The 9,537-nt window shown below is 52.2% G+C and overlaps 1 protein-coding gene across 4 annotated transcripts in view; it reads right to left on the bottom strand.

Annotated features, from left to right (window-relative positions):
* Positions 1–2,874, bottom strand: part of LOC121289539 (inositol polyphosphate-5-phosphatase A-like) — a 45,095-nt gene extending 42,221 nt beyond the window's left edge. For 2 of the 4 annotated variants that reach the window (XM_041209042.1, XM_041209041.1), the window contains exon 1: positions 2,774–2,874. In XM_041209042.1, the coding sequence (XP_041064976.1) occupies positions 2,774–2,821 (48 nt within the window). In that variant the 5' untranslated portion in view covers positions 2,822–2,874. Of the gene's footprint in view, positions 1–119; positions 139–547; positions 889–2,773 lie in introns of those variants that run through there. The other 2 variants (XM_041209043.1, XM_041209044.1) reach the window with 2 other exon arrangements.
* Positions 2,875–9,537: the final 6,663 nt, after the last annotated feature.

Genomic DNA, 9,537 nt, shown 5'->3' on the forward strand with positions numbered 1-9,537 from the left:
AAATTAACCAGGCCCTTCCCTTCCTCTCCATTCAGGCCCCGCGCAATTTTGTACATCTCGATCAACTCCCCCCTCAGCCTCACTCTGTCCCAATGAGGACAAGCCTGGGCCTATCCTACCTTTCCTCATCGCTGCAATCTTCCAGTCCTGGCAACATCTCCGTATATGTCCCCCTCAATCCCACCAAGCCAACAGTAACGCAAGTCTTGCTTCTGAAGCGACATTATTGCTGCTGGCGCTTGTGATGTCACCTGAGTTGAGGCTTGCGGCCTATTCTCCTGTGAGGCCTCAGTTGCATTTTGGACTAGGCTGCAGGCTGCACCCCCCCAACCCCTCCAAACCTCCCCTACCCCCCAACCCTCCAACCCTCCAACCCCCACTCGCCCCCCCCACCAACCCTCCAACCCCCACCCCCCGCACCCCTCAGACCAGTAGTAGTCAACAGAGACCACTTTAAGAACCATTGGTCTAAAGGCGATGGGGGTTCTGGTGGCGGGGTAGAGAAAGGGTGAGGTGAATGGGCTAAAGGTATCGCTAGTTAACTCACCCCATGACTGAAGTCAGGCCAAAAGCATTGGTAACCAGGGCAACGGAACGAGAACCCTTAAGCAATGAACATGTTCAGGCCTTTGGCTCCTTTTGAGCCAATTTTGTAGAGTCAACGGTCTCAGTTTATCTAACCACAGCTGAAACGTGCGAAGTAGCAAAGATTATGGCCTAGCTCCTCACAGATCAACCCAGTGAGGTTTTGACTCAGATTCACTGTGGCCGCCGCTCTCATTCTGAATGCCTTGCCGTGGTTTTGCGACATGAGAGCTGCCAGGGGGAGGGAGTTTCAGGATTTTGGACCCAGTGACAGTACAGGAACGGCCGATATATTCCCGAGTCAGGGTGGTGAGTGGACTGGAGGGGAACTTCCAGGTGGTGGTGTTCCCATGTGTCTGCTGCCCTTGTCCTTCTAGGTGGTGGCGGGCATGGGTTTGGAAGGTGCTGTGTAAGGAGCCTTGGCGAGTTGCTGCAGTGCATCTTGTAGACGGTACACACACTGCTGCTACTGTGCGTCGGTGGTGGAGGAAGTGAATGTTTAAGGCAGTGGATGGGGTGCTGATCAAGCGGGCTACTTTGTCCTGGGTGGTGTCGAGTTTCAGAGAAGATTCACTCGGCTGATTTCTGGATGAAGGGGTTTCTTTTTTGAGGAGAGGTTGAACAGGCTGGGTCTGTACTCGTTGGCGTTTAGAAGAATGAGAGGTGATCTTATTGAAACATAGAAGATTCTGATGGGGAGCTTGACCGGGTAGAGAGGATGTTTCCCCTCATGGGGGAACCTAGAACAAGGGGTAACGGTTTAAAAATAAGGGGGTCTCCCATTTAAGACGGAGATGAGGAGGAATTTCTTCCCTCAGAGGGCCATCGGTCTGTAGAATTCTCTTCCCCAGAGAGCAGCGGGGGCTGGGTTAGATTTTTGATTGACAAGTGGGGTCGAGGGTTATGTGGGAGGGGGTGGGTGGGGGGGTGGGGTGTGGGGGGGGTGGTGGGTGGAGTGCAGGCAGGAAAGTGGAGCTAATTCCACAGTCTGATCCGCTAATCTAAGGTGGACGAATGGGGGTTAATAAAACGTCCAGTGATGCCTCGCGCAGTCGAATAGTTTGCCGGTACCTGCGATGGAGGTTCGCTCGTGGACAACAGGGGGGGGGTGGTGAGGGTAAGCAGCCGAGGCACTTTGGGCTGGAGGGACGCGACCCAGTGAACACCCCCACCCCCACCACACACCCCCACACCCCGACATCCATCACCATCAAGGTTCAGGAGCAGAAGGGATTCGGAACAGAGCGTGGCCTGAGCGCTAAATACACCTGGAGCCCCAACTTCTGGCTTGCTCGCCTACTTTAATCACAGGGCAAAGAAGCAGGAAATAACAGCATTAAAAACTCGCTCAGCAGCAGCAAGCCACCTGCAGTGAAACTGGACCGCGGTTGAAGAGAAAGTCCCACATTGATGTGGCACCCTTCCTGACCTCAGGACATTCCAATGCGCTTGAACAGCCAAGCAAACCCTCCCAAAACGTCACCACTGCCGTTACGTCGGCAGCCAATTCTCGCACAGCAAGCTCCCACAAGCAAAGGGTAAACACTGGCCCGGGCACCGGGGACGACTCTTCGAAATAGTAGCCCCGGGATCCTTTTCAGCAGGGCTGAGAGAGAGAGGCGGCACCCCCGACAGCGCCGCACTCCCACAGCGCCGCACGGGCGGTGCCAGCCAGACTGGCACCCCGCAGCTCCGGGAGGTGAGCGCATCCCACGCTAGCTCTCCGCCGGAGCTGGGGTCGCTCTCCGCACCTTGCAACCACCACCCCCCACCCCACCCCACCCGCAACCTTGCCGGCCGACCCTTTCGGTCCTGTGACCTTTGCCGGGAAGGTGTGGTCAGCCGCGATGCCTCCGGAGTTGAACAGCATGCCCAATTTCACCCCCCCCCCCAAACACAGACAGGGGGGGTGGGGTGAGGAAGTGGGGGTTGGCTGAATGTACCCTGGGTTGCTGAAGCTGAGCGTAGGGGAGGGGGGAACAGACAGGGCCGACGCTTAAAACGACAGGTAGCTGGCTGTGGGAGGGGCTGGGGTGGTCACAATGCCCTGGGCTTAAACCCCCTCCAAAAGCAAACACACACACCCGCCGACACATGCAAAAGCCAAGACAGCCCCACCCACCCCCCACCACCCCCCCACCCCCACACCGCAACCCCGTAGCTACACATTGAACCCGTTGGAACTCACATCATCAAAGAGCGAGCCGACATTAGCCGTGAGCAGGAGGACATCCATTTGCCAGCCGATAAGTCCAGGGTCGGTCGGTTGGGAGGAGGGGTGGGGGGGTGGGGGGGGGGGGGGGGGGGGGTGTTGGTTGGGTGGGTGGGTGGGTGGGTTTGGGGGGGGGGGGGGGGGGGGTGGGGGGGTGCGGAGTGGTTTGTGAAGAGAAGCTCCTGCCCTTCCGCTGCTCCTCTCTCCCCCCCCCCCACACCCCCCCCCCCCACCCCCCACCCCACCCCCGCACCCCCCCTCCTCCCCCCCCCCCCGCCCCCGGCACTCACACCCCCTCCGCCCACTCTCTGCTCCCTTCCCCCCCCGGTGTGTCCCAACACCCTCAGCAACGTAAAGTCGGGCTTTTCTCTCCTGGCTGTGAATCAACTGTTTGTTTTCTCTCTGTCTCTCTCCCTCTCTCTCTCTCCCTCTCTCTCTCTCTCTCTCCCTCTCTCTCTCTCTCTCTCCCTCTCCCTCTCTCTCTCTCTCTTCCTCTCTCTCTCTCTCTCTCCCTCTCTCTCTCCCTCCCTCTCCCTCTCTCCCTCTCTCTCCCTCTCCCTCTCTCTCTCTCTCTCTCTCTGTCCCTCCCTCTCTCTTTAATTTCCGCCCTTTCAGTTCGGGGCCAACTCCACCCCCTCCCTTTTAATTTGCAACTGCTTAAAACTCTCACAGACTTCCTGTGCCACTGTTGGCTCATCGGCTGAGCTCAGCTACTCGGTTGCAGGCTTGTTATCTCCCTCCCCCTTTCACTCGTTCACTCCCCCCCCCCCACCCCCACCCCCCCCCCCCCCCCCCCCACCCCCGCCCCCAACTCTGTCGAGAGGAAGCTCTGGGCCTGCCAACTGCTGGATGTCTAAAGCTCAATGCGGGGAGCAGGCACAAAGGTTTACACTGAGCGCAGACAGGCAAAAATGGATGCGGGTCGACATTTTGCAAGTGCAGTTGTAGGGTGAAGGCACAGCATGTTGGTTTGCCCACACCACACTCCTCACAAACAGCAAAGCAGCCTTAGGTAGGGGGCAAAAAGACATGGGCCAGGGTGCACCGGGGAGATACCCGCACCCCCCTGCCCTCCTTTGAAATCACATCCTGGCAACCAGCCAAGAGTGCAGGAGGGACCTCGGTTTAACGCTCGGTTTCAGCTTGGTCAGAGATCAGCTTTGCAGAGCGTCTTAAAGTGAGGGAGAGAGAGAGAGAGAGAGACGCTCCTTAAAACTGACCTCTTTGACCAAGCTGAAACCGAGCATTAAACCGAGGTCCCTCCTGCCCTCTTGGCTGGTTGCCAGGGTGCGATTTCAAAGGAGGGCAGGGGGGTGGGGGTATCTCCCCGGTACACCCTGGCCAATGTCCTTTTGCCCTCTACCTGACCGCTTTGCTGGAGAGGTGTAGGGAGGGAACTCCAGAGCTCGGGGGCTTGGGCGGCTGAAGGCACAGCCGCCGACGGTGGAGCGATTCAAATCGGGGGGACACGCGAGGCGGTGGGGGCGCCGATAGAGATCTCGGAGGGCTGCGGGGCTGGAGGAGATGGTCAGGGGACAGTAGGGAGTGGAAATGCAGCAGTCAGAATGCGGAAGGTGCAGCCTCATTTTAAATGGGGGTGGGAGCGAGCGCTCTCGAACAAAACTCCTGCAGGTCACCCAACACCCATTTTAAACAGGTACGCAACAAGTGTAGACCTGCGCTGTGAAAAGCTACGCTCATTTTTATACAGCCTGGAACAGTGAGAAATTCGATTCTTCAAAAAAGAGATTAATTTAATGCACACATAATCGGTACAGTTCTTTACAAAGCAGTAGTCAAGATGTATAAACAATATTGATTCTTTGGGATTATTGAGGAGCGTGTTTGACTCATAGAAGCCGCAGATATGGTAGATGGATTCTTATGCCGGTTGGGTCGTTAGGGATGACTTAAAGCAAAATAGAGTTTGAATTGGGGAATTCACTTTTCGTTTGAAGGCTTGGTCTCAGCATCTGCACTTTGGGTTTCTTTCTGGAACAGGGATTTAGCCAGCTTGGTGACTGGGGGAGGGACAGGGTGAGTGGCTTCAATCGCTCAGTAACTAGAAGTTGCACTGTGCCTGATCCTATGTTAACCCCCTTCAGTCCTGATATGACCTCTGCTATTAACACCTACTCTGGATCAAAGTCTTTAATACTATCATTACCACTCTATTTGTCTTATGTTCCATGACATCTTTGTCATTTAGTCTCCCCTGACCTCTAGCCTATCCCTGATCTTCTATTTTGTTCCACTCTGCCTCTCCCCCTTTTTTCAACAGCATAAAACCCATCATATTTCTACCTCTCTCCAGTTTCGAAGAAGGGTCATATTGCACTCAAACATTAACTCTGTTTTTCTCGCCACAGATGGTGCCAGACCTGCTGAGAGTTTCCAGCATTCTGCGTTCCCATCACAGAATTCACAGAATCTTTACAGTGCTGTAGGAAACCACTGGGCCCATCCAGCCTGCACTAGCTCTCTGAAAGAGCATTCTATCCTGTCCCACTCCCCTGCCTTACCCCCATAACATTGCACATTCTTTCTCTTCAGATAGCAATCCATTACCTTTTGAATATCTTGATTGAACCTGCCTCCACCACCCTGTCAGGAAGCCCATTCCTGACTCCAACCACCTTCTGGGTGAAAAATATTTTCTGCATATCACTTTTGCTCCTTTTGCCAATTATTTTGAATCTGTGCCCTCTAGTTCTTGATGGTCTCTTGAGTGGGAACAGTTTCTCACTATTTACCCTGTCCATACCCCTCAGAATCTTGAACACCTCTATCAAGTCTCCTCCCAGCCTTTTTTTCTCCAAGGAAGAGTCCCAACCTCTCCAATCTACCCTCATATCTACAGTTCTTTATTGCTGGAATCATTCTTGTGAACCTCCTCTGTACTAGCTCCAATGCCTTTACACCTTTCCTCAAGCATGGCGCCCAGAACTGGATGCAGTTCTCCAGATGAGGCCTAACTAGTGTCTTACATAAATTCAACATGACCTCCTTACTCTTGCACTCAATGCCCCTGTTAATAAAGCCTAAGATACATTATGCTTTATTAACTGTTCTCTCAACATGCCCTGCCATCTTCAATGACCTATGTACACGTAGACCGAGATCCCTTTGTTCCTGCACCTCCTTTAGAGTCTCTCTCTTTATTTTTCTTTATGTCTCTCCGCACATCCTTCCTGCCAAAATGGATCACCTCACACTTATTTCTGAAATGACCTCAGGTCCGAACTGGAGAGACGCTTGCTGCCCTAAGACAGCGTCAAGTCCACACAGCGTCGCTGGAAAAATCCTGAGCAGGAAGGAATTGGTTTAAAGTCCACAGGGAGGCAGATGCCATCAGCAAGAGTTTTAACAAAATACCGTTCATTTTTAATCACGCTCGGAACAGTGAGAATCAGATGGGCAAGCAAAATCTGTTCGGCAAACGTCAAGGATGTGCGACAAAGATAGAATCCTCAAATTTGAAAGGTTTTAATTACCCGAATATTCGCTGAGAGAAACGGAATATGAAATTGCAGATTTGCAGATTGCATGTGTACAGGAGAATTTGATCGGTCAGTATATATCCAGTCCAACAAGGGAGGAAGCCGTGTTGGAGCTGGTTCTGCAGAATGTGGTGGGGCCAGTGAGGTGTGAGTAGGAAAGCAACAAGAATAAATTGAATTTGTATGGCACCTTGAACGTAACACATCCCGAAGCAGTTCACAGTGTTAGCAAGCAAACTTCGACTCAGAACCACTTAGTACAACATTGGGTCAGACGACCAAAAGCTCAGACATAGAGGTGAGTTTTACGAAGCGTCTTAAAGGGGGAAAGTGAGGTGGAGAGGGGCGGAGAGGGATAGGGGGGGAATTCCCAAGCTTGGGGCCCAGGTAGCTGAAGGCATGGCTGCAAATGGTGGAGAGATTAAAATCGGGGGATGCTCAAGAGGCCAGGCTGAGGGGAGTGCGTAGATTTTGGAGGGGACAGGAGGAGATTACAGAGATAGGGGGAGGGGGGGCGAGTGCACAGAGGGATGTGAAAACAAAGACGAGAATTCTAACATCAAAACATTGCTTGACCAGGAGTCAGTGTAGGACAATGAGCAGAGTCCCAGAGGCCCAGGTTAGGGGGTGGTGATGGTCTGCGGTATCAACATGTATTCTGATCATCGATACTTTATATTTCAGGGGAGATAGGTTTACGACCTCATGGGGCTTTCAGTCTGTATGGGTGACCATAAGGTAAAGCTATCAATGTTAGTTATTTGTCATCATTCTGATTGGACACTGATTGTCACTGAGCAATGGTTCTTAGAGCTGGAGCTGGAGACTTTCTGTCTCAGGCACCACGAGTCCAATTTTAACCCCTTCAAAACCAATCCACTTAACAGATTCAAAAAGGACCCTCATATCATCAAACACTCCCAGGACAGGTACAGCACGGGGTTAGATACAGAGTAAAGCTCCCTCTACACTGTCCCGATCAAACACTCCCAGGACAGGTACAGCACGGGGTTAGATACAGAGTAAAGCTCCCTCTACACTGTCCCCATCAAACACTCCCAGGACAGGTACAGCACGGGGTTAGATACAGAGTAAAGTTCCCTCTACACCGTCCCCATCAAACACTCCCAGGACAGGTACAGCACGGGGTTAGATACAGAGTAAATCTCCCTCTACACCGTCCCCATCAAACACTCCCAGGACAGGTACAGCACGGGGTTAGATACAGAGTAAAGCTCCCTCTACACTGTCTCCATCAACACTCCCAGGACAGGTACAGCACGGGGTTAGATACAGAGTAAAGCTCCCTCTACACTGTCCCCATCAAACACTCCCAGCACAGGTACAGTACGGGGTTAGATACAGAGTAAATCTCCCTCTACACTGTCCCCATCAAACACTCCCAGGACAGGTACAGTACGGGGTTAGATACAGAGTAAATCTCCCTCTACACTGTCCCCATCAAACACTCCCAGGGCAGGTACAGCACGGGGTTAGATACAGAGTAAAGCTCCCTCTGCACTGTCCCCATCAAACACTCCCAGGACAGGTACAGCACGGGGTTAGATACAGAGTAAATCTCCCTCTACACTGTCTCCATCAACACTTCCAGGGCAGGTACAGCACGGGGTTAGATACAGAGTAAATCTCCCTCTACACTGTCTCCATCAACACTTCCAGGGCAGGTACAGCACGGGGTTAGATACAGAGTAAAGCTCCCTCTGCACTGTCCCCATCAAACACTCCCAGGACAGGTACAACATGGGGTTAGATACAGAGTAAAGCTCCCTGTACACTGTCTCCATCAAACACTCCCAGGACAGATACAGCACGGGGTTAGATACAGAGTAAAGCTCCCACTACACTGTCCCCATCAAACACTCCCAGGGCAGGTACAGCACGGGGTTAGATACAGAGTAAATCTCCCTCTACACTGTCCCCATCAATTACTCCCAGGACAGGTACAGCGCAATGTTAGATACAGAGTAAATCTCCCTCTACACTGTCCTCATCAAATACTCCCAGGACAGGTACAGCATGGGGTCAGATACAGAGTAAAGCTCCCACTACACTGTCCCCATCAAACACTCCCAGGACAGGTACAGCACGGGGTTAGATACAGAGTAAAGCTCCCACTACACTGTCCCCATCAAACACTCCCAGGGCAGGTACAGCACGGGGTTAGATACAGAGTAAAGCTCCCTCTACACCGTCCCTGTCAAACACTCCCAGGACAGGTACAGCACGGGGTTAGATACAGAATAAAGCTCCCTCTACACTGTCCCCATCAAACACTCCCAGGACAGGTATAGCACGGGGTTAGATACAGAATAAAGCCTCCTTTACACTGTCCCCATCAAACACTCTGAAGTCATTGGATTATAGGAGAACGAGCGGTGATCTTATTGAAACCTATATGACCCTGAGGGGTTTGACAGGGTGGATACAGGGAAGGTATTTTCTCCTGTGGGGGAATCTAATACTAGGGGGCAGTTTCAGAAGAGGAGATCTATCTTTAAAGACGGAGTTGAGGAGATTTTCTTCTTTCAGAGGCTTGTTAGTGCATTGAACTCTCTTCCCCAGACAGCAGTGGGGCTGGTTCAATGAATATATTCAAGGCTGAGTTAGACAGATTTTTGATCGACAAGGGGGAGTGAAGGCTTATTTGGGACAGGTAGGAAAGTGGATTTAAGGCCGTGATCAGAGCAGTCATGATCGTATTGGATGGGGGAGCAGGTTTAAAGTAATAACATACGAACATTCAAATTAGGAACAGGAGTAGGCCATTCAGTGCCTCCTGCCTGCTCCACCATTGAATAAGATCATGGCTGGTCCGATTGTGTCCTTAACTCCGCTTTCCTGCCTGTTCCCCTGATAACCATGACTACCTTGTTAGTCAAGAATCCATCCACGTCTGCCTTAAAAACATACACTGAGCCTGCCTCCACCACACTCTGGCATGGGGTGGGGGTTAGGAGGTGATTCACCCTCTGAGAGAGGAAAATAAATTACTCCTTATCTCCATCTTAAATTGGAGACTCCTTATTTTTAATGTGTCTCTTTGTTCTAGATTCTCCCAGACGAGGAAACATCCTCTCTGCATGCACCTTGTCAAGCCCCCTCGGGATCTTATACGTTTCAATAAGATCCTTTAAGCTCCAATGGATACGGGCCCAGCCTGTCGAACCTTTCCTCATCAGATAATGTCCCCTCCCCCCATCAGTAGTGAGCCTTCTCTGA

Source organism: Carcharodon carcharias, chromosome 17 (assembly GCF_017639515.1).
Source record: "Carcharodon carcharias isolate sCarCar2 chromosome 17, sCarCar2.pri, whole genome shotgun sequence".
Taxonomy (NCBI): domain Eukaryota; kingdom Metazoa; phylum Chordata; class Chondrichthyes; order Lamniformes; family Lamnidae; genus Carcharodon; species Carcharodon carcharias.